We start from the raw sequence: 25,453 nt of genomic DNA on the forward strand, positions 1-25,453 counted from the left end.
GATTCCGTCCGCAGGGCTCAGATGGTTCAATAGCTGGGGGGCCGCGAGTCACTCAGCAGGCCTAGGTGGATCAGTGTTCGGGAGCCGCGACCTCGTCCGCAGGGCTCGGATGGTTCAATAGCAAGAGGCCGCGAGTCACTCAGCAGGCCCAGGTGACTTCAGCGTTCAGGAGCCGCGACAGCGTCAGCAGGCTCAGATGGTTCCAGGTCTTCTCTGTCCTTGTTCCTCCGGCACCCCTTGTTATACTCCGCTGGTTCTTTGAAGTCCGGAGTGCTCGCAGGGGGGGGACTGGGGTGACGGAGGGGGGTCGGCGGGATTTCCTGCTGCTCACTTCTTTGGTCTTTTCAGGTGGGTCTGGGAGGGACCCCAGACGCTCGGTAGGGGAGGCGCCTGCTCCCCAGGGGCCTGGTGGCCGATTGAGTCCTCCCGGGGAAGGCGACCCGAGGTGTGACTGGGCTGGCGCCTCTGGGTCTGGCTCGAGGGTTCCCGCTCCCTCGGTTGGGCATGCGTGGTAGGGTGTTGAGTCTGTCAGGTCTCTGGCCGGCCCGTGGATCGGGGGTGGCTGGGGCGGCCGGAGTCGGGGATGTCGTGTCTTGAGGGTGGTTGCAGGTTGGCGGGATGATGGAGAGGGCAACGCCGTGAGGCCGGTCTCACACGCGTCCCCCCCAGCTGAAAGGCGTGGAGAACTACCCATCCACTGGGGGGTTCTCCTCGCCGAAGCGGAAGAACCGGGACAGGCCGTCGGCGTTGGCATGATCCGTCCCGGGGCGATGTTCGACAGTGAAATCCATCCCTTGGAGAGAGATGGACCATCGTAGTAGCTTGGGGTTCTCCCCCCTCATCCGCATTAGCCACTGCAAGGGCCGGTGGTCCGTCTGTACTCGAAAATGGGTTCCGAACAAGTAGGGCCGCAGTTTCTTGAGGGCCCAGACTACGGCAAAGGCCTCTCGCTCTATAGTGCTCCAACGCTGCTCTCTCGGCAGCAGCCTTCGGCTGATGAAGGCTATGGGCTGATCAATGCCCTTGTCGTCGAACTGCGAGAGCACGGCCCCGATGCCATGTTCGGATGCGTCGGTCTGGACCACGAACTCTCGGGAGTAGTCGGGGGCCTTGAGTACGGGAGCGGTGCACATGGCGGTTTTCAAGGCGTCGAACGCCTGCTGGCACTGGGGGGTCCACTGCACCTTCTGCGGAAGCTTTTTGGAGGTCAACTCTGTGAGGGGCCCTGCGATACTACCATCATTTTTAATGAACCTCCGGTAGTACCCCGTAAGGCCCAGGAAGGCCCGAACCTCTGTCTGCGTGGTGGGGGGCTCCCAGGACTTGATGGCATCGATCTTCGGCTGGAGAGGGGCGACCTGGCCGCTGCCCACCTGATGCCCCAGGTAGACCACGGAGCCTTGTCCGAGCTGGCATTTGCTGGCTTTCACTGTCAGGCCCGCTTGGCGCAGGGCCATTAGTACTTGTCGGAGGTGCTGGAGATGCTCGTGCCATTGAGAGCTGAATACGGCGATGTCGTCAAGGTACGCTGCGCTGAACTCCTCGAGTCCGGCCAGGACCTTGTTCACCAACTGCTGGAACGTGGCTGGAGCGTTCTTCATCCCGAACGGCATGACCCTGAAGCGGTAGTGGCCATCTGGCGTGGAGAAGGCAGAGCGCTCCTTCGCCCCTTCCGTGAGAGCGATCTGCCAGTACCCGCAGGTCAGGTCGAAAGTGCTGAGGAACTGGGCGGCCCCCAGGCGGTCGATGAGCTCGTCGGCTCGGGGAATAGGGTGAGCGTCTGCGCGGGTGACCGCATTGAGCCCCCGATAGTCTACACAGAATCTTAGTTCGGGGGCGACCCCTGGGGAGGCAGCCTTCGGGACCAGAACCACCGGGCTGGCCCAGGGGCTGTCGGAGGGCTCGATGACCCCTAGGTTGAGCATTTTCTGTACCTCGGTCTTGATGCAGGTGCGGACCCGGTCAGGCACCCGGTAGGCTCGGTGTCTCACAGGCGGGCAGTCGCCGGTGTCCACGTCGTGGACACACCAGTCGGTCACCCTTGGAATGAGGGAGAAAAGGTCTGCGAATTGTCCGAGCAGCTGGCGGCAGTCGTCGGCCTGCTGGGGAGTGAGGGTGTCCGACAGTTTCACACCCTCCACGGAACCGTCCAGTTCTTTTGTGCACAGGAGATCGGCCAGGGGTTCAGTGTCCTCCTCTGCCCCCTCATCGGTGGCCAGTAGCAAACTCAGTTCTGTCCTTACGAAGTGGGGCTTGAGACGGTTTACGTGGAGGACCCGGAGGGGGTTCCGTGGGGATTGTACGTCGACCAGATACGTGACCTGGCTCTTCCGTTCGACCACCTTGAATGGACCAGTCCATTTGTCCTGTAGGGCGCAGGGTCTCACCGGAGCCATGACCCAAACCTGCTGGCCCGGCTGGAACTCGACCAAGGTTGCGTTCTGGTCATACCAGCGCTTCATTTCTTCTTGGCTGGCCTCGAGGTTAGCCTCTGCAAGTTCCCTAAACTTCCTCGTCTGGTTGCGGAGCGCCAGGATGTAGCGGAACACATCTGGGGGTGTCCCCCGGGGGCTTGTCTCCCAGCCCTCTTTGACCAGGCTTAGGGGCCCTCGAACGGGATGTCCGTACAGCAGTTTGAAGGGGCTGAACCCCAGAGACTTTTGGGGAACCTCCCGGTACGCGAACAGGAGGCAAGGGAGGAGGACGTCCCAATAAACCCAATGGGTTCCGGTTTGATCACCGGCGACCTGGGCTTCGGTTTGTTGTCTAAGTCCCTCGAGGGAGGGGCAAGTGGTCTGTTCCTGGCAGAACTCTTCGCGGGAGGGCCCCCCTTCGCAGGGCCACTGGGCCAACTCGGGCAGTTCTTCGGGTTCCATCGGGGCCTCTGGGGCGGAAGGTTCCGGTCCTTCCCCTGGGTTAGTGTCTCCTTCTTCCTCGGAAGGAGGGTTGTCTGCTTCTGGTAGGGGGTCCCTGTTCTCGGGGAAAGTGTTCGGTAAGAGGGCTTCACCGCCCTTGGAGGGGGCCACTCGTGCGGTCATGGAGCGTGTGGTGGCGCAGACCCATTCTGGTAGGCCCATCATCTCTAGGTGGGCTCTTCGTTCTACCTGCCCCCACGGGGAATTTTCCAGGTCGTTGCCCAGGAGGCAGTCTACGGGCTGCGAGGTCCGGACCGCTACCTTCAGTTCTCCGGAGACCCCTCCCCACTCGAAGGGCACCAGGGCCATCTGGCAGAGGCTCTCAGAATTGTCGGAGGATACGACCGGACAGAGGGCCCCGGCTAGGATATGGTCTTCGGAAATTAGGCTGTGGTGGACCACGGTGACACTCGCCCCGGTGTCGCGAAGGCCCTCGACTCGGTGGCCGTTGATAGTCACCTGCTGTCGGTATTTCTCTGTGTTGGCGGGCAAGGGTGTCCCGGGGACCATTTCTCGATCACCAAGGGAGACCAGGGCCATGGCCGCCGGTTCCCATTCCTCGGAGTCTTCCATTTCTTCCCCCAGAGCCACGGAGGCCATCTGCCGGGTCGTGGGGTTGGTCGTTGTGGTTCGCTGATACTGGGGACACTGGGGGTCATTGGCGTAGTGTCCGGGCTGCTGGCAGCGGAAGCAGGTGATCCTAGCTCGTGGACCTGGTCGTCCTGGGGCTCCGGTGCTGGCTGGAGACTGAGCCGAACCCGCCGCTGGCGGGCTGCTGGGGGGGCTGGTGGAGGACCCCCCGGCAAAGTCTCTTGGTCGGCCGTGGTTCCCTCCGTCCCTCTGGCGGGGGGGACCCTGACTGTTGCGGCCGTAGTCCCCCACGGGGCCCCGGGTGGCCCGGGTGTTCACCCAACGATCAGCCTCAGCGGCCAGCTTCCGAGAGTCGGTGAGTTTACTGTCTAGGAGATGCTGGCGCAGTTCTATAAAGCAATTGGCCGCTAAATGTTCCCAGGCGATCAGATCGAACAGTTCTTCGAAGGTGGAGACCTTGCTGCCCTTGATCCACCCGTCCAGAGCTCGGCTGTAAAAGTTCACGTATTCGACCCACGTGGTGCCCGGTATCTTTTTGCAATCTCGGAACCGTTGTCGGTACATTTCGGGGGTGAGTCCGTACCGGCCCACGAGGGCTTCCTTCATGTGGCTGTAGGAGTTCATGACCGCGGAGGGCAGATCGAGCAGAGTGTCCCTTCCTTCGCTTAAGAACCGGCCCCATAGGCCAGCCCCCCAATCCTTCTGCGGGACTCGGTGAGAGGTCATGGCGACTTCGTAGGCTTCAAACCACTGCTGGATATCATCGTTCTTATAATACTCCTTGACCACATCCTTGGGGATGTGAACTTTGGTTTCCCCGGCGGGAGCGGGCTGGGGATTCCCAGGCGGCTGTGACTTTTCGTGTCTAGCCCGCCACTCAATTTCCTTCAGGCCGCGTTCATGTTCTAGCTGGAGTTTCTTTTCGTCGTGCTCCCTTTGGAGTCTCTTCTCTTCGAGTTCCCCTTGTAGCCGTAACTGCTCGACGGCTAACTTCTTCTCTGCCAGTTTTATCTCTCCCTCGATTTTTAGTTTTGCCAGTTCCAGTTCGTGGTTGCGGCTTCTCTCTCGGTCCGCTAGTTCCTCGGAGGACAGGTTCCCCTCTGGTCCGTTGTTTCTCGCCGGGGTGCTTGTTTGTTCATGGGTAGAGTCTCTTTCCGTTTGGGTCGGGGGCGCCCCCGTCTCGACCCAGGCTTTCAGTACTTTCTGGTAGTCTTCCTTTGTGCTCAGTCCAGTGGTAGCGATGCCAAGGTCTTTGCAAAACTGTTTTAGTTCTCTATGCGTGTAATAGTCCAATTGATCTTCTCGGAACGGTGAGCTTATTTCGGTACCTGTGGCACCCAGGGAGGTTTCTCCTTCCATTTCTGTTTGGTAGTGCGTCAGTCGTTTACTGCACGCTCTCCTTCGGTGTCGGCTCGGATCCCGTCGTCTGCCACCAAATGTTGGAAAGGCGCCCGCCGGAAGGGGGTTCGATACACGTCTTGCCCACCCCTTCGACCCACCTCTCCCAAGTAAGCCGAACCAGGCGCGCACACCCTGATCTGCACTGTGAACAGAGGGACACCACACGTATTCTTTGTAGGACGATAAGTTCTTTTATCGATGATTTCAGGGATCTTTATGACCCAAAAGGCAAATAGTACAGCAGTGGCACAACGTACCACAAATCAGTCGTGGGGAATGGGGGTAGCGGAACAGTCTTTCAAGATAGTGTCTCTGCGAAATACCCAGCGGAAGCTCACAATCCTCGAGCTGGAGGGTGTCGTGTCTCTGGGCGATCTCTTATCGAGTCGTCCTCAAGGGGAGCGCTGCGAGTCTCTCAGCAGGCACGGGTGGTCGGAGTTCAGGAGCCGCGATTCCGTCCGCAGGGCTCAGATGGTTCAATAGCTGGGGGGCCGCGAGTCACTCAGCAGGCCTAGGTGGATCAGTGTTCGGGAGCCGCGACCTCGTCCGCAGGGCTCGGATGGTTCAATAGCAAGAGGCCGCGAGTCACTCAGCAGGCCCAGGTGACTTCAGCGTTCAGGAGCCGCGACAGCGTCAGCAGGCTCAGATGGTTCCAGGTCTTCTCTGTCCTTGTTCCTCCGGCACCCCTTGTTATACTCCGCTGGTTCTTTGAAGTCCGGAGTGCTCGCAGGGGGGGGGACTGGGGTGACGGAGGGGGGTCGGCGGGATTTCCTGCCGCTCACTTCTTTGGTCTTTTCAGGTGGGTCTGGGAGGGACCCCAGACGCTCGGTAGGGGAGGCGCCTGCTCCCCAGGGGCCTGGTGGCCGATTGAGTCCTCCCGGGGAAGGCGACCCGAGGTGTGACTGGGCTGGCGCCTCTGGGTCTGGCTCGAGGGTTCCCGCTCCCTCGGTTGGGCATGCGTGGTAGGGTGTTGAGTCTGTCAGGTCTCTGGCCGGCCCGTGGATCGGGGGTGGCTGGGGCGGCCGGAGTCGGGGATGTCGTGTCTTGAGGGTGGTTGCAGGTTGGCGGGATGATGGAGAGGGCAACGCCGTGAGGCCGGTCTCACATCAACCAAGTGAACAATATTATATTGAAATTGCCATAGGGGCGTGTGAATACAGAAGTGCAATTTTTGTTCATTTGACACAGTAAAAACATGTAGTATGTATATAGATATTTTATTTTGTGCTTAAAGGAAACATAATTATGTGTCTTTTTCAGTGTTGGACATGGAAAGTCTTCAATCAACGTTTTAGGTATTGGAAGTGGAGCAGGTATGTAATATTTTATTCATTCCCAAATATCTGCATGAATACGTTTATTGGTCTTTTCTCATGATTAGTGATACATTTTATAAATACATTGCAAAATGTGCTTTGAATGGTCAACAGAACATTTGCTGTAAAGGTGTGCAAACTACTTTTATTGAAGTTCACACTTTTAGTGGTATACTTCTTTGTAGAACATATTATGTGGGAGTTCCATAATGTGGCAACCATTGTGGTAACTGGGCAGTGTCTTGAGCAAATTTGCATCATTTGGGCCATAAATAAACTGAGTACTCTATTAGAGCACATACTGTGGATAACAGCCTTGTGTGTGCTTGAGTAGTCTATTGAATAAGCAGGCTATTGTTGGCGACAGCTTAGATAATCTGCAACAGCATGACCCCAACATTGCAACAGAGCTAACTGGCATATTTTCCAGAAGGTACTAGTGGGCGGTATATAAGTAATCCATCAATGAGGGTGTAGCTTTCATTATTTTTTGGAATGCCACACTGTCGACCTGGGCTTGGATGGTTATTACCTTGCTCAGAGAATGGGCACTGCCAGACAGTGGGAGGTCATGCTATTGGGGTGTTAGAGCACTGCCCTCCTACTGTAAGCTGGCACTACCACATAAACGTTATTGCTGTTTTATTATGCTTCTAAATTGTATGTATGTGTGTTATGTTTGTAAAGCACACACTTATCCAAAAGGCAGCAGAATCTTGTACAGGGTCAAAGTCAAGCATGCAGACAGCGATTGATGGGAGAGTTAGTTTGATTCTGGGATCTGAAGTGTACTGTTACTGCAATGTGATGGAGTGTTCTTTAAAGAGATGCATCTTTTCTGTATTACAGTAGTGCTTTCCATTTCCCTTCAATGTAATGGGGTAGGGTATAGTGCTCTCACTTGGCAACAGGTAAAGGTGAGATAATGCCCATTAGGTTGATTGGCAGGTACAACTGAGAAAAGTTGGACAACACAATATAGTGAAGTGTGCATGTGGGCCAGCCTGTCTCTTGCAGTGATCAGCTCGATACGCAGAGTTCAGCCATTTATTATCTGTACTGTATCTAGGAGGCGAGGGAAACCTAGGCACAGTCCTCAGACTCTGCTGGAGCTCTGAGTTTGCCTGCCTGGCCAGTCCTGGTGCTGCTTTCATGCTGTTTATGTTATAAACTACTAGGATAGGCAGGTTGTTGTCCCTGCTTTCCACATTCAATTACGGGAGGCAGACAGCGCAAATTGGGGGAACTACAGAACATGGCCAATCAATGTGGATTTTTTGGAGTTGTCGAAAGTGAGGGACGTGTACAGAGGGTGTGGAAGTGAGAGGATAAGCAGTCCACCTTGTCATGTCTCCTCAGACTGCTGAGCTCCTGAAAACAGACCATGCCTGAGACAGCCCCGGCCTACTTTCTTTTTCATATTGCCTGATATCCTGACAGTAACTTCACCCGGTAATGTAAACCCCAAAGTTAAAGTGCTGTGGTGGTGGTACAATTCATGCTACAAAATTATTAATTTGAATGTTTTTTAAATTTACATTTGTTGATAATTCCACTATAAAGACACAGTGGGTAGGTGCTGTCATTTGTGATCGTGAAATGCAGTATTCAGAAAGTGCTCTTTGCTTAAGACTCCTAAAAGATCACCGGTGTGTATTTCCTTTTCAATTGGTAAAATGATAACTCACCTGGCAGCATACAGTGAGTGGAACCTACTCTTTCATACCATGAAATGTATCACTTTATCAAAGGTGCTTTTTCAAGAATGCTTCTTTTTGGCTGCCAAGACAGGTGGCTTGTTAAATGTAGGAACTGCTTCCCTAAAACTCCAATCACAGGCCCTGACGATGATATGACCTCATGCATGATGTAGAGGAAATAGTTCACCTAACTGACAACCAAACACAATGTGATTAAACATAACCATAACACATAATTATGAACAGCTGCAAGAACCCCAGAGTAGCAGAGCTGAGCATGGATCCATATGGAGTAATAACTGAATATCCATTTCACAAGCAGCTCTTGTTTTCATATTCTCGTTTATTTATTTCCTCTCTTATATAGCACAATTAGCCTGTTTCTCTCAAAAACATATTGGCCATGCCTAAGTGAGATTCAAGGCCATTCGTGCTTTTTAGTATGAAATATACTATGCAATAAAAGTAATGATGTGTCTTTCTTATGTTTGGTATTTCTGCTTGGTTCTTTCATCTTACATAAAACACCCCTGCCCCTATGCAAAAAATATAAATATTTTATTTTTATTTTCAAGCTTAATGAATGAATGATTGATTTATAACACATAGAGATACTCAGAGTGTCCCGGCATGACAGCAGAAATCAGACTTTGAGCAGACCTATAGCCTAAACAGATGGGTGTTCAGGGATTTTGGGAAATTTGCTTCCTCTTTACGAGTTCTTAGATGCAGTGGAAGTTGGTTCCCCAGCTTTGTCACCAGTACCACGAAGGAGGCTCTCCCACACTGCTTCCTTCGAAAAAGAGTTACAGCAATCAGCCATGCATTCTTGGAGAACAGGGCCCTATCCTGGAAATATTCATTGATCCTTTCAGTCAGATATCTGGGTCCAGTATTATTAAAGGCGTGATATGCCATTGTTAAGGCTTTGAACGTCACTCTCTTTCGGACTGACATCCAGTGCAGTTGTTCCCTAAAATGGATCACTGACGAAATATCGAGAAGAAGAATATTGAATTGCCAAAATATCGAAGGAAAAATATAGAATGCCAAAATATCGAAGCCCTATCTCCAAACAGGTAAGTGCAAAAATATAGAATCCAAAATATCGTTGTAAAAAATATAGTTAGTCAAAATATCGAATTATTTTAAATGTCTTAAAATTAATGTAAAATTAATTAAATAAAACATATAATTAACTGAAACATACTTAAAAATACTTAAATTACTTTAAAATTAATAAATAATTAATGTAAGTAAAAAAAAAGAATAATACATATATATTAACGTAATATTAATTAAAAAAATGCAATATTTTTTGCGTAGGATAGCGGGCGGGTAAAATTTACTATTACCACTCCAGTAAGTGCAATAGTAGGGAAAACGTTGGATAGCGGGAGGGTAAAAATTACTATTCCCACTCCAGAGAGTGCAACAGTAGGGAAAGCGTTGGATAGCGGGAGGGTAAAAATTAGTATTCCCACTCCAGACAGTGCAATAATAGGGAAACCATTGGATAGCGTAGGGGTAAAAATGTATATTCACACTCCAGAAAGTGCAACAGTAGGGAAAGCGTTGGATAGCGGGAGGGTAAAATTTACCATTCCCACTCCAGTGAGTTCAACAGTAGGGAAAGCATTGGATAGCGTAGGGGTAAAAATTACTATTCCCACTCCAAAGAGTGCAACAGTAGGGAAAGCGATGGATAGAGTAGGGCTAAAAATTACTATTCCCACTCCAGAGAGTGCAACAGTAGGGAAACTGTTGGATAGCGTAGGGGTAAAAATTACTATTCCCACTTCAGAGAGTGCAACAGTAGGGAAAGTGTTGGATAGCGGGAGGGCAACATTTACTATTCCCACTCCAGTGAGTGCAACAGTAGGGAAAACGTCAGATGGCGTAGGGGTAAAAATTACTATTCCCACTCCAAAGAGTGCAACAGTAGGGAAAGCGTTGGATAGCGTAGGGGTAAAAATTACTATTCCCACTCCAAAGAGTGCAACAGTAGGGAAAGCGTTGGATAGCGTAGGGGTAAAAATTACTATTCCCACTCCAAAGAGTGCAACAGTAGGGTAAGCGTTGGATAGCTTAGGGGTAAAAATTACTATTCCCACTCCAGAGAGTGCAACAGTAGGGAAAGCGTTGGATAGCGGGAGGGTAAAATTGACTATTCCCACTCCAGAGAGTGCAAGAGTAGGGAAAGCGTTGGATAGTGGGAGGGTAAAATTTACTATTCCCACTCCAGTGAGTGCAACTCTAGGGTAAGCATTGGATACCGCAGGGGTAAAAATTATTATTCCCACTCCAGTGAGTGCAATAGTAGGGAAAGCGTTGGATAGCATAGGGGTACAAATTACTATTCCCACTCCAGCGAGTGCAATAGTAGGGAAAATAATAATTTAATATTTTATGAAAAATAAATAAATTATTAATACCAAATAAAAATATTGAAATTAATTACCAATCTCACAATATTTAATAATTAATTTATTATAAATACCAATTTTTTTTTATCAATAACCTATTAATAATTAATCAACAACCAATTAATTTTCAATACCAAAAATTAATAAATAAAATAAATACCAATTAATAATTAATTAAGAATAAATTAATTAGCGATATACAAAAATTATTTCAATAATTAATTATTTACAATTAAAATAATTCCCACCATATTCCCCTATAAACCCACAACCCGCTACAAATAATAAATTAATACAATTAACATAATTATCAATTAAACAATTAATACTGATTAATTACCAATTAATACAAATTATTTACCAATTAATAATTAATCAACAACCAATTAATTTTCAATACCAATTAATAATTACCTAATAACAATTAAATTACTTCCCACCCTATTCCCCTATAAACCCACAACCCGCTACATAAGTAAAACGCAAAATTAAATTAAATAATTAATAATTCCTAAAAATTATTATTTAATGTACTATAATTAAATTACTTCCCACCCTAATCCCCTATAAACCCACAACCCGCTACGGAATTAAATTACACAAAAATTAAAAAACATAAAATTCATTACTTTATAAAAATATTCAAACCATACATTCCAAAATTTATACATACTTTTAACACATATACTAACACTTAAAACACTATAAAAAAATTCGATATTTTTAACAACTATATTATGACTGTCGATATTACTTACTTCTATATTATTTAAATCGATATTTTATTTCATACCTGATTTTCGATATTCTTCACGACTATATTTTGGCAATTCGATATTCTGTCCATTCTATATTAAAAACTCGATATTCTGTCCTGTCGATATTTTGAATTCGATATTATGTCTGTTTACCCCCTAAAATAGGACACATGAGAATGTGTAGGCAATTTGAACAGCCGTCGAATTGCCATATTCTGCGCCATCTGCAAGTGGTCCAAAAGATAATCTGGAATCCCCAGGTTAAGCATGTCCAGTCTGGACAAAACCAATGCTCTGACCACTGCTATCCATGCTTCCCATAGCAGGAGGCCCTGGAATTTCTTCAGCATTCGTGGGATCCAGAGACACGCTTTCACCACTGTTGCTATCTGAGCTTTAAAAGAGAAATGATTATTAAACATAAGACCCAGGTTCCAAGCAACCTCTGTGGGAGAAGGGGTGGGGGGAGGCTTCGCTACTTGGCCAGGCACCTGTCAATCCCAGAATAGGATCAGTTTAGGACAGTAGGATCAGTGTTTAATAAAAACACGTGGCCCTGTAAGTAGCATTGCACTATATTCCACCCTAATGGCATCGCTAAAGCAAGTTAAAGCTTTCAAAGGGCACATAATTGCGGACAAACAGTAATGGCATACAAAAAAGATTTATAGTAAATACGGTTTGAGGACATGCCTGTTGGAGGCACTAAATATGTGTGCTGTGTAAAAGTCACAGCACTTCATCTGAACCATCAAAGTTGCACGCTGCGAGACAGGCTGTTCCGTTATTGGTGCCACTAATTGCCATGGGTACCACAGTCGAGGGAGAAAAATCACTCCGATTTTGCTGCCTTGAAGAGGACTATATTATCTTAAATTGTAATAGACTGTGTGAACTATACATATTTGGTCATGTGTGGTAACCATAACATTTGGAAGAAAATAGAGTATGAATGACACTCATTAAAAAGATAGCCCTAAGGTGAAATATGTCCGGGTGAGGTTGGAGAGGAGACTCCATCAAACATTTTTCGAAAATATATACTTACATAAATTAATGAACGAAGCTTCTAGCAATAGGGTGAATATTCAAAAAGTATTTGTTTAGATACACAAGAGCTAAAGTATAGTGAATCCAAGAGTAGGCTTATGGTCCATATCCAGCAAGAGTGTCCAACACAGGTCGAAAAGGGATGGAGCTTTGTCAGATTTTCAGGATTACCACTGACTATGTTAATGGATTTCATGTTGATTATTGTATTCAGATTCGTTGTATATGGAGATCCTGAAATTCTATCATAGAACCTGCCTTCCTGGACCGACTTTGGCAACACCCAGAATGGATGGGCTTGTCTATATCTGGCATCTAAGTTAGTACACCTTCAGAATAGCTTTATAAAACAATCGTGTTTTAATCAAATTCTTTATCAAATTTCAGTAAAATGCATAATGTTGCCCTCTAGTTTTCAAAAAATTGAAAGTGCGGAGAACCCTTCTGCACCCCCATACCCCCCTTGTGTAAGTCAGGCTTACTTGATACTTCAGTCTTACTACATCCCACCACTTTCAAAAGACAAAGCGCAGCTGGCAGTGTTTACACCCATGTATTAGTGAAATAAGTACTCCTTGGCTTGTTTCATTTTAATGCAATTGGAGTTCATCTTTCAATCCTCATTTGACTTGCAAACAGGAGCTCTTTTGAAACACCCAAAGGCTTATTAGAAGTAAAGCTAATAGTGAGCTTGACTGTACCTAAGATCAGCTATTTTAAGTTGGAATATATGAGTTGAAGATATGAAACACTGTAAAGATGATGGTTTAGAGAACTGAAACTGACAATGTTGTGTTGTGTTATGTGGATTTGTAGAGTGTGGCTAATAATCCATGAGGGTATCGAGGCACTGAAGAAGTGTGAGGAGTGGAACCAGTGCTCAAGTACAGGGAGGCCTTTCCAGGTCCCATGTGAATGGATTGGAAGAGCAAGGTCTTCAGCTTCTTCCGGAGTTCAAGAAGTGAAGAGGAGGCTCTGATGTATTGATGGAAGTGGTTCCTGTATTTGGCTGTGATGAAGGCAAATGAGCATCTTCTGGTTCTTCTTTTGTAGATGCAGGGTGTTTGTGCGAGTGAGAGAGATGCTTACCAAAGCGGTCTTGATGGTTGGAGGTGTAGGTGGTGGTTAAGGGAGGATGATCCTGTATTGAAGGCTTGAGTGATGCGTTTGAATTAGCAGTAGAGTTTTCTGAGATGTGGGGTGAATGGGTGCATCAAGGTAAGTCTAGGATGAGTCTGGTGGCGGTGTTCTGGATGGTCTGGAGTCTGTGAAGGAGGTGTGCCGGGATGCCAGTGTAGAGTGTCTTGCTGATGTCTAGTCTACTGGTGATTAGTGCTTGTGTGACAGTGCGTCTGGAGTTCTGTGAAAGCAATTTGATGATCTTATGTAGCTTGCGTAGAATGAGCAAACAGGAGGAAGAGACGGTGCTGACTTTTTTAGACATGGTGAGTTTGTCATCTAGGATGAGTCTGAGGCTTTTGGCATGGTCTGTGGGTGTTGGTTTGGGGCTCAGTTTGATCGGCCTTTAGGATGCGTCCCAGGGTGACAACTTTTTCCAAATATCGGCACTTTTGGTTTTGCTGGTGTTGAGCTTCAGACAGTTGTTTTTCATCCAGGATACTATGTTGTCCTTTCAGTTAGTTGGTGAAGTTGTCTCTGGTGGTGGTGTTTGTCATGTCTGTGTGGGATAGGGGGAGCTGGGTTTTATCCGCCTATGCGACAATGTTGTTACTGCAGGATCGAACGATGTCTGCCAGGTGTTTCATATATACGATAAACAGTGTGGGACTGAGGGAGGATCATTGTGGACTCCGTAGATGAGGTCTTTAGGTTCCGATGCGTACAGAGGAAGTATCACTCTTTGGGTTCTTCCTGTGAGAAAGGAGGAGATCCACTTGAGTGCTGTTCCTTGTATTCCTGTTTGGAGGAGTTTCTTGATGAGTGTGTGGTGGGAGACGGTGCTTAATGCTGTAGAGAGGTGCAGGAGGATAAGAGCAGCTGTTTCTCCTCAGTCGAGTATGGCTCAGATGATGGAAGTGGCTGCAATGAGGCTTGTTTCGGTGCTGTGGTTGTTGCAAAATCCGAAATGGGTGCTGTCGAGGAGTCAGTTGGATTTGAGGTAGCCGGAGATTTGTCTATTGATTGCTTTCTCCATGACGTTGGCTGGCAGAGGAAGGAGTGAGATGGGGCAGTAGTTGCAGAGGGTGTTTGGGTTGGCCAATGTTTTTCTCAGTAGTGCGTTGACATTTGCATGCTTCCATCTTTCTCGAAAGGTGTCAGAAGTAAAGTTGGTAAGTGGAATGTCTTTTAAAAAAGAATTGGACAAAAGAACACGCATTCCCCCCAAAAATTACCTTCTCCCATCTGTCTTCCAACAGTTGGGGTCCTTGGGAGAGGAATAAGATCACGATAGATAACGATGGGCATGCCACCAAGTCACCCAGAGATTGCGTCCTTTGCTGTGCAGTGTACACTCTGATAGTAAATTATTTTACATAAAGTCTATGGTAAATGGGTCTACGCAGGACCGATGTTCCTCATGTGATGTACACCAGAATTTGATTTCAAAAAGGTATACAGTTGCACTACCTGATATATACAAGCATCACCAGTGACCGACTGAATCACTTTAAATGCCAGTTTAAGGGAGCCCACCTGGCCAAAACGCATGTTAAAGGGTACCAAGGAGGGAATAGAAAAGGAAAAGACAGATGACCCAATCGATTACAGTACTTTAAACTGTCCTAATAAATCCTTACAGATGAACAGTTTTATCAGAAAGGCCCCAGTGTAAAATGTGTTGGAAAAATGTAAACTTTAGGAAAGTCTTGGAAAATAAGTAATGATTTTCCCTATGGTAAATCACAACTCGAGTAGGCTCCCAGACTAATATCTCAATTGCAGTCTTGTTCATTTAATGATAAGCTGTGGTTTCTGTCTTCGTTGCTCATCCATTGCAGGTGACCCACACATTCTGATTGGCCCAGTAACAGAAGTTATCACCCCATCAGAATTACAAATTACCTGAATTCAGTCGAAACCTCTTTGGGAAATTCCAGTCAAAAACATGAGGAATTGGCACGGAATCATCGATTCCTGTATGTTATTACCCTCTCATCATCCCATTATTTCCCCGACCCCAGAATTACCAGATTGGAACCCCTAATAATGGTAAATCTGGTGTGGGGAAATAATGGTGATTTTTGTGATTCTTTCTTTGGTTCCTGGAAGAGGACTGGAAACATCAATAGCTATTGTATTCCAATCATCCACTTTCAACATTCCATATGAATCAACCCATATGAATCAACCTTCTGCATCAATACTGGTATAACCTATTCTAGATATTGTAGATTTCCCATATCGCCTGTCAAAAGTACTCTAAATGTTGTTTTTTGCTGCATGGTGGGTCCTTTAACCAGGGTTAGCTTGGCAAGGAACTTGCTCTTGCTCAGTTTATCCTCTATCTGGCAGCTAAGATCTGTTGGCTGCTCTAGAAATATTCTCAGTGTTCTCAGTTATTGTATTGAGCCGTGCCAGATCACTCACAGAATGTTTCCTTTTTTGGCAGGTAACATTTATCTTATTATGGAAAACATATTTTCTCCGCCCACATTTCGAGGAGCCAAAGCACCCAATCTTTTCTCTGTGACCATTGCTGGTGCCTCAAAAATGTCAAACAGAACCAGCTTCCTCAGGATGAATGCATACATATTTGACATTTCTTAGTTCTTCCACATTGAAGGTCAAAACTTGAAAAAGATAGTTCCACCTAGAGTTTATTTATATTTCACCATGATCTGTGAACGCTTATTGAAAAGCTTGGGTTTAATCCATGTTTTTAAACTCCATGTTCAGCATGGACACCAATCAAATGTATCGATGGCTCTCCAGAGCTACTCCAGGCATGCCCTTTGGTACCCGACACTTTACTTGCCATACTTGGTTAAAAGGGTCATTAAGGCAGCGGCCAGAACTAAGAGTAAACAGGCCTCAGGAAGCCATTCCTTCCTGTAGTTGCCATTTCTTGCCTTCCCCCTAGCATCTAAGCAGAAAGTAAGAGGCTATTGACAGTCTAGGGGCAAAGGGTCGACACTGTGGTATCATAAGGAATTAAAGACCTTTTGATGTTTTTACCCCTCTCTCTGGTATTCTAGTGAATTGGCATCCATGCTTTACAGAAAATTCGCATTCTTATGAGCAAGAAATGATTTCTGAAACATGCATTTTCCTGTTACAAAGTCCCCTCTGCCCTCCTGGGCCCCTGTACGTTAATCTTAGAATAGGAGGAGAGATGATGGCATGTAGGCAGATTTAGGTAAGAAACATACATGGATATCAGATTTGATCTACTTCTACAGGAGCCTTTCTCTCAAGATGTGGGACCTGTGGTACAAAGTAATGCATTACCTGGCTGTATCCTGCACATTTTCTTTGCCCACCCTCCTAGGAAACCATTGCCAGAGTCTTGTTAAGAGGACATGTCTTCCACATAGTTATTGTAACCCTCTAGTGTGTTTTCATGTATCTTACTTGTTAAAGGATGTTAAAAGCATCCCCTTATATATTACAAGAAAAACTAAATTTCTCGGGAAGGATTCTCTGAAATGGCATCCAGCTTCATCTTTGGGGTCCAGTAAGACACAATCCACTTTATTTTAGGTTCTCTGCCATAAATCCTATTCTGCTTACGTTTGTATTGCACTGATTCACTCGGTTTACTATTCTTAACTTAATTATCTAAAGACCCTTTCTCGGTCTTTATGGTACTCTTGAGTTTTAAGGGGAGCTTCACGCACTCTCTCCTTCCTTCAATCACCGAAAATATCATTCTGTAAGTCAGATGCTTATCACGCGCATCAAAAGCAACATCATGCTACATTGTACTTGCTGGTACTTTCAGTCTACATTGTATTTGTTGATAGTCTCAGGAATGTATCCTCTGAGTAAGTCAAGCAGAACTTTTAGTTAAAAAATGCCTTTTATCTGTGTTTGTTAAAATCTATTCAATTATTTCTTTCAGATCTAACAATGACATCTTCGTGTTGTATAGTAGTGGTCCTCTTGGTCAATGGCAATGGACAGCGATTCCTAGACAAAGACATTCGGAAAATGCTACATTTTTTGCCAGCTTATCAAGAGGCCAAAAATATATTAAAATGCTGTAGCGTGAGTACAGTACATGACGAGGCGATAGCTAAGGGTAGGCTTATAAAATGAAGAGATTAAAACTCACCGGGGACAACTGAGACTCCATTTTGTCCTCCACACGCTTTTATGGGGTTTGCTTTCTTATTAGTTCCCAAAAACACTGGTGCGCCAATTTGTAGGGAAGTGCACCTAAAAAATGATGTAGCCGTCTGTATTAAAATCTTAGTTTTAATTTCCTTGAGGTGTGCAAGCCCACGTGACTCATAGCATTTGTTGGTAAAATGAGTGAGTTTTATGTCTCTGATGAAAAGTACTTTCAGATTAACATGTTGAAAATGTAGAAGTGGCTTCTGTTTTTTTTACGAGAATCTCACATTTCCTCGGGCCTCTTGAGTGAGAGAAAATCACTGGCTCAGTCTGGCTCTGATTTTGAGACAGAAGTCTGTACCTCAGCCTGTTGCCTGCACTGAAGACTTAGTTAATCAAAACTCTGCCCGATTGAGAGCTGAATGGTGGCAAAACATTCTCAGATTTCTGGAAAAAGTTGGTAAACACTCCATTCAAGGATTCCCCACCAGGAGAGAATCTTGTACCAGACTTATCTCTACCAAAGGGATGACATGGCATATGGTTTTCAGCCAGAGGATTATTCACTGCTAGAGAATCCTTCAAAAGAAAACTTACCACCTCCACCATAATTCAGAAGATTTTCTGTTACCACCTGACTCTAATTCAGACCGTACATATTTGGTATTTCAAGGGAATCTGGCTTTAGGAGAAAGGAAAGATTGCACAACTTTCTCTTGTTTGTCCACCACCTATTAAAAAGAGTCAAGACTTGACTACTATTTATCTTGTCACTAAACTGTCAAACTTCAGTTGGTGAGGTAAAAAGATGCTCTATCATCCAGATTGAAAATGATCGTGCTGTGTTCCTCGAAGGATATCTTTTCTATGTGAGGCCTAAGCATGAATTGTTTATGAAACTTAAATTATAATACCCTATATTCTAAGTCTGAAATCTAATGTCTGTAAAAGTTCAGTTACCTGAAGGATAACTATGCTGCCTAAAGCTAACAACTCGAAGACCTTTGTCACCTCAGGGATAGCTAAAACGTGGGAAGCATGATCCTGCAAGTACCTTGACTTCTGAAGGACTGCTCTGCTGCATAAAGTAAGAGCAAACCGGTCTGTATAGCAGCTCGTGTAACTGTGCTACCCTAAGTATAATTCTTTAAGGTCTGGGTAACTTCAGAACTATTTCTGCTGCTTCAAGCCTAAGTATATGAGGTTGCTGTGCTATCTGTGGCCTGTGCATGATTATCTGCGGTATGTACTTATAAATTCAATGCGAACCAGAAGATAGCTACATTGCCACAGCCCTTAAACTCTGTGTTAACTTAAATAGCATTCCTTTAAAGCAAACACTTGCATGATACGTCTGACTTCAGTTATGTTGTATAAAGCCTTATTGGGTTGCGCTGTCTGTTGCGAGACATGTTATCTTGCAGTGGCTTAAAACTCAACCATTGCTTACCATTTGTTGTATTCATTGTCACTCTAATTGTTTTTTTGTTGTTGTTGTTTTTATTCAGTTTGGTAACACGCAAGAAAAACAAAAGAAACATATCACATTATCGCATACATCACAGATATAGGATCACATGAGTCATCAAGCATTAGATTACAAATCGTTAATGTGAATACACTGACAGCAGGTACTTCTAGAAGGAAACAAGCAGCAGATCGATGCATTGTCAATCAATCAGAGCACGATCTAATCAAACCATAACCCCCAGACCAATCGACTTATGGAAGTTATAGGTGGACTGCAGTCCCTGAAACAATGCTCATGCCCCTCTACTTATATATAATGAATCGACACAGGACATCTTATGCTCATACATTATCAGCATCGCTTCCCTGCTTCATCACCAGGTATTGCTCAAACAGTCCCCAAAAGCTTTTGGGTCGACTGTGAGGGGGCAGCAACTCATTATAAACATCAGATTGAGTATTACAATATACCATGTCTCGCTCCCAATCAGCAATAGTTGGGGCAGGCACACGCATTCATCGTATCACGATCCTGCGTTTAGCCAATAGTAAACCTATAGATACCAGCTTTCAAACACTCTTGCTGAGGGGCTTCGTGTAACCTAGGAGCGCTAGGAGGGGATCAGGAGTGAGGGACAGGCCTACTATATCATTCAATGCTTGAAATTATTTTCCAAAATGCCTCCGCTGGAGGGTACACCCATGCAACATGCATAAAGTCCGCCTCGTCTATTCCGCACCTTTCATAGCAATGTGTGTCCCTTAGCCCATAGCAAAACAGTCTCAGTGGTGTGTAGTGGACTCTATTGAGAAACTTGAAGTGTGCCAATCGATGCGAGAGACCGTTTGTGTAACGGTGCAACAGTAGGACCATATCTCGTCAGCCAGGGGTGTACCAAGGTCGTGCTGCCACTCGAGCCACGCTTTGGAATAGTATGTGTTATTCACTGTTTGTGGTGAGGCGTAGAGTTTCAAAATCAGTTTAGCCGGGGACTCCGAGCGCAAGAGTATGGAGAAAGCAGGAAGCTCTGAGGGCTCCTGGAGATCATCACCAAGCAGAGCCCTCAGTGCGTGGCGAGCTCTAAAAAAATTGAATTGTGTTAAAGTCGTATGGTTAGATAAGCCTGCCAGCACCTCCTCCCACGTGTGGACCCTCCCTTCCTGAAAGAAATTGACCATCCCATTCAGAACCAGGGTGTTCAATGAGCGAAGTGCACCCCGTTCCGAGCTGAGGGCGAACTAATGAAACCAGTTTACAGGCAAGAGAGGAGAATATAACTGTGCCCCTGCCTGCTTTTTCAGCAACACGTGCCAAGCATGGACTATATAGTTAACAGAGTCAAGAACTCTGCAGCGCCTGACTGGTGCCTGGGTCAACAAACGTGGGAGTTGGTCATGGCTAGTGGCGACTTGTTCTATCTGAAGATGCAGGAGATCTTGCTGCCCGTGAACCCAGTTATGAGCATGTGAACCTTGCGCCACCCTGTAATATAATTCTAAATCAGGCAAGCCTAGTCCACCTGCAGAGTAGGGCAGAGTGAGTATGTCCAGCTTAACACACGGAGCTTTGCCATCCCGGTCTTTGAGGGCTCTCTGGAGGGACTGAGGATCAGTAAAAATCTTGGCATTCCCATTGAGGATCACTCTCAGTCTTGCTGGATATAGCATCGCGTATTCCAACAACCAGTGCGCCCGCTCCACGACAAACATAAGAGAAAAAGTATCCGTGCCCAGCAACGTGGTGAGTAACTTCTCAATAAAGGACTCCATGTTGACCGTTGCGGTGGATTCGGGAAGGCCTGTGATGCGCACATTACTACGCCGCGATACTGCTTCCAGGTCCTCAGCCCTGTCCTGCAAGGCCACCAAGGTCCTCGCCATCTGTTCCTGGCTGGTGTTGGAGTCAGTCTAGGTGTCTTTGGTTTCAGTGATTCGTCGCTTGGCCATGTCTAAACGTTCGGCATGCTTGTCTACCCTCTAGGACATTCGATCCATCCTATAGGCCAGGGTGTCAATTTTTGCATCTATAGCGGATAAACCCTTCTGCATGAAGGCTATTATCAATTTGATGTCACCAACCGGGTCATCAGTCCCAGCCTTCGACTTCAACATAACAGATTCAGCAGCATTCTCCCGATGTCAAGACTTTTGCTGTTCAAAGTTCAACTTTGGTTGTGATTTGTCTGTCTTCCCCATAGGAGCCCCTCTTCACATTTGTATCAATCTCACCGGGGCAACAGGTCTAGTCACTACGGCCAGCTCCACAGTTATTATGCCTCCAGCTCAGGCCGCAGGTCCCAGGCGTGCGCAACCAGGATAACAATCCAGTCTAGAGCAACGCAAAAGTGGACCAACAAGTGGGGGGCCGTGCTGCACAGGGTGCTGTAGTGGGGGTCCTTCCTTGCCGTTAATCACTGGTGGGGGGCGCCAGACATCCGCTACCCCAGTCCCAAGGAGCTTTAAGATATAGATGTAGGGGAGCCGGCAGTGCAGACACAGGCTTTGCCTTTGCTGGATTCTTCTGTGGAGGGATTCAGGAGGCGCAGGAGCGACGGGGCACTCCAGCAGGGACTCGATAGCCCACCACAGATCGAGACTACCTGCCCAGTGCAGGCTTCAGGATCAGAGGTCTAGCGCACCTCGGGGGGGTTACAAGAATCAGGAGCAGTAATCAACACGGAGCTCCACCCTTCATTCACCAGATGACGCGGAGGCTCCGGCACTCACCGCATCCACCGCCAGGCCAGCCGGGCCGCTTAGAGAGCCGGACACCTCTCACCACACAAGAAGCCAGGCACTGGTGCCTGCGCGGCCCCGCAGGAGGCACACTCAGCCCCGGCCGCGTCTCAGGCAGGTGCCGGGAATGGCATCATCGGAGTCCGTAGCTGCGGATGTGCTGTAGCTTTGTCACCAATTCCTTCATCGATGGGGGCACCAGGCGAAGGGCTACGCTCGTCCAGTTCAACAGGCAAGAGTACTTCTCACCCGGGTAGCAAATTCCTGTTAAATTGTGTCAGCGGTGTGCGGAGCTAGCTCAAGAAGCGGCCATCTTTGGGCCTGGCAAGCTCCGCCCCATCCATTGTCACTCTATTGTGCTTGCTTCTTATTCATTAGCTCTGTGAGCTTTCCTTTCTTTCCTTATGTTTTAGGAGAGTGCATGTCTTTTTCCCCTTTCTCTCTCATGTGCTTCTCTCCTCCCTGCTGCACACTTTGTTAGTCTCTCTCGCAAGTGTCCTACTCCCCAACTCTCAAGTGTTACTGTTTTGCCTGTACGCTTTCTCCCAGTGGCTCCACATTGCTGCCTTTCACCCGTTTGATGTCCCACCAATGCCCTCCACATTGGATCCGCTTACCTGCCGTCTCATGTTGATTCCAACAACCCCTGCCCTCAAGAATCTTCTGCTCCTCACTTGCCCCTCACCGTGTTGCTTACGCCCCCATGTTGCTTCCTCCCAACTACTTAAAAAAACTCCAGCTATGCACCTGTGCTGCTTGCACCCCTCATCTGTGCCCCCATGTTGCTCCCCCACATTAAAAATAGAACCCTTTTGTGTGGTTTGTTTTCTTTTTAGTTACCAAAAACAGCTGCGGTGTCCTTTTGTAAGGCAAGCGCACCTACAAATTGATGCAGCCATCTGCATCAAAAGCTTTTTTTAAAATAATTTCTTTACCCATGGTGCACATCATTGGGAATACAGCGCTTCATGGCTAAAACAGTTGGTAAAGCCAATAGGTCCCAAAGATGTGACCTGTTGGCTTTGCCAATGCTTTACATATATTTTGGGATCATTTAAAGGATACATCCGCTGTGTGAAGCTGCAACCTGCATGCTTTGCGACACCTGAGCTATTGTTTTGCTGTTTGAAATCTATCATATGTAGGATCTGTGTGGACTTCAGGGAGAGTATTAGTATCTAGATCAAACATCTGTAAGGTCAGTGTAACCCGTGGGGGAGCTCTTTTACAGGACACTTCATGCAGTAAATTCTTCATCTCCTGAGTGGTAGATCTGCTGTGTAATGCCGGAGTGTGTAAGGTCAGTAGCTCCTGGGAGTTCCCACTTCTGTATAAAGCTGGAGTCCATGGATCTATGTATCCTGTAGGATACATGTGTTGTGTGAGGCCAAAGCCTTTAGATTTTGCACCATCAAGTTACAGGAAGTATTTGATTATTTTCTGGTTAACAAGTCGAAAGTACCAATCACCCACCGTTCCCCACATCCACCTAACAATTCGGTCTCTCTGCAGTACTGTTCAGTCATTTAATATCAGAACCTCATTCCGCTAATTTAAAGTTGGACATTTGCCTGAGTATATCTAGTAGGGCTAGGTGTCTGTTACGTCACAGGCTAACGCGCATCAAGAGCTACTGTTAATCAAGGTTTCTCCTCTCCACTCTGATGCTCAGAAAAGAGAAGAGGAGTGGAGGGTGTCCGTGGAGGGAAGATGCAATATGTTTGTGCAGATAGAAGGTAATAAGAAACATCGTCTACATTTTCAAGCCTTCTCCTGTATGTGAGCCTAACGCCCCCATGTCAGTCCTTCAATAGAAGGTTTCTTGAGTGAGTTTAACCCTAAAGAAGATGGTAAATTGGAGACATTATTGAACTGATGAACCCTGCTCTGAAAGTGGTGCATGCATCAAATTCTCCATTACTGACCCCATCGGGGTCAGGGCGCTCATAATGAGGCACAAAATGTTTCAGTGTAAATCATCCAATCCTTTGTAATAACATATTTATCACTTATGGTTCATTCTAACAGGGGCGTGGCTATTTTTAGAGCAACAGGTGCAGTGTTATGGGGGCCCAGGGTTGAAGGGCCTGTTGAACCCAAGTTAAGGCTTTTACTGCAGAAGAAGTGCATAGGGTGTATACTCCTTTTTCCAGTCGGTTCTTGGGCACCTTTGCTGTCTCATTGCTCGCCGATGATCATTTTATGCAGACCGTCGCAGAGTATTACATATTATTCTTACCATTTACCTAAGGTGATCAGCGAGCCTTGTAATGTTGTAGTGAAAATACTTAGTAAAATAATATAATGTAAATACAAAATATTAACAGCATTTGAATAATTTGGATGTTCTTATTTGGAAATGCTACTAAATTATTCTATTTCCTCCTTATGGTTGATGTTTCATTCTCTTTTTAGGTGAAATCGACCTACAGATGTTATCACACATACAGTCTAAGTATCCAGGAGTCACAATTAACAACGATGTGGTTGAACCAAGTTCCGAGCAAATCCTAAAATACAAAGGTACTGTCTTCATAATACATGCTGACATTCAGTTGCTAAATGGAAGTGACATGATTTACATCATGGATGTAACTGAACTATTTTTCTGCCAAACAGTTTTCTTTTTTCAAGTTTAAAGAAACGTTATCGATGAGCAAAATATGACACCCAAATGATACAAATGTGGAATATTACATACAATTGTTTCATAGTGCACACATGTGAGATATTAAAAACAATAAGAAAATGGAACAAAAGAAAGATGGGGGAGGTTGAACAAAACAATGTTCTAATGAGAAGCCTAACTAAAGTCATTTTAATCGGGAGACCACACTGGTGATGGAAAATTGCATGAGGAAGAAGACATTTGACATAGAGCCTGTGTGAGAAGTTGGCCTGATATATGCTGTCCACTAGTTATAGTGGGCAACCTGTATCAGTCCAAACAGCCCCTTATTGGTTATAGGTTAAAGACAACCTTTATTGAAAGCTATCCTAGTGGTAGCTATGGAGAGCAGCCTTCAGGCTAAGTCTTGAAGAAATGTACAGCAGCTTGTTTTACCAGCCTATAATCTCTTGAGTCACTAAATGAAAGATATCTACACCAGGTAAATATATAAAATATATGTATTTATTACTGAACACACCCTCCTAGTCTCTTTATGAGACTAGAGGTCAAAACACATAAGTTACACTTCAATAATCACTGTAAAATAGCACAAATACACGTCAGGCCCTAGGGGTGAGCCAAGCCATATACTAAAATAGTGGTATAAGAACCACGACTTAACTAGACACAAGGCCTAGAGCCTGTAGAATCGCTGGGACCCCAAGGAACCACCCAAGGTAGTGACACAGTGGACCCACAGTGGCCGTGTGCAGTGTGTGAACACAGCCGCGAGCTCCCGTTAGCTTCTATGGGGAAAGTCGCAGTTAGATTTTTAAAGATTAGGGACCAAACCCTTTTGGACTTAGGAATTGTTAGGGCTAGCACCCTCGGGAGCACCACAGTACTTGTGTTACCTCACCCAGGGAAGACGGGTGCATAGGTGTCTTTTGGTGTTGGGTCGCGTCGTCGATTTCAATGTGAGCTGGAGAAGAAGTGCTGCTGCCGTGAAGATGTGAAGTGTCCGAAGAGATCGAACCCTGGATCGAAGATGAGAAGAACCTGAAAGCAGAGGGGACAGAGTCTGGGTCACTAGCCAGTGACCAGGAAGGCAATGAGCAGATGCCCACCGATGTCGGGGGATTTCAGGTGAAAGAGGTGAAGCTTGACTCTTCAGCCACGAGGTCCAGGAGGAATCGAGGATGACCAGGAGCTGGATTTGAGCCGTCCCACGAAGGATGTCG

The 25,453-nt window shown here is 46.4% G+C and overlaps 1 protein-coding gene across 2 annotated transcripts in view; it reads left to right on the top strand.

Annotated features, from left to right (window-relative positions):
- The window catches only part of LOC146857051 (histamine N-methyltransferase A-like), a 130,529-nt gene that overhangs the window by 21,543 nt on the left and 83,533 nt on the right, over positions 1 to 25,453 (top strand). For both annotated transcript variants that reach the window (XM_085647550.1, XM_085647549.1), the window contains 2 exons: positions 6,168 to 6,220; positions 24,017 to 24,124. In XM_085647550.1, coding sequence (XP_085503676.1) covers positions 6,168 to 6,220; positions 24,017 to 24,124 — 161 coding nt within the window. The remainder of the gene's footprint in view (positions 1 to 6,167; positions 6,221 to 24,016; positions 24,125 to 25,453) is intronic.

This window comes from Triturus cristatus, chromosome 3_2 (genome assembly GCF_964204655.1).
Source record: "Triturus cristatus chromosome 3_2, aTriCri1.1, whole genome shotgun sequence".
Lineage (NCBI taxonomy): Eukaryota > Metazoa > Chordata > Amphibia > Caudata > Salamandridae > Triturus > Triturus cristatus.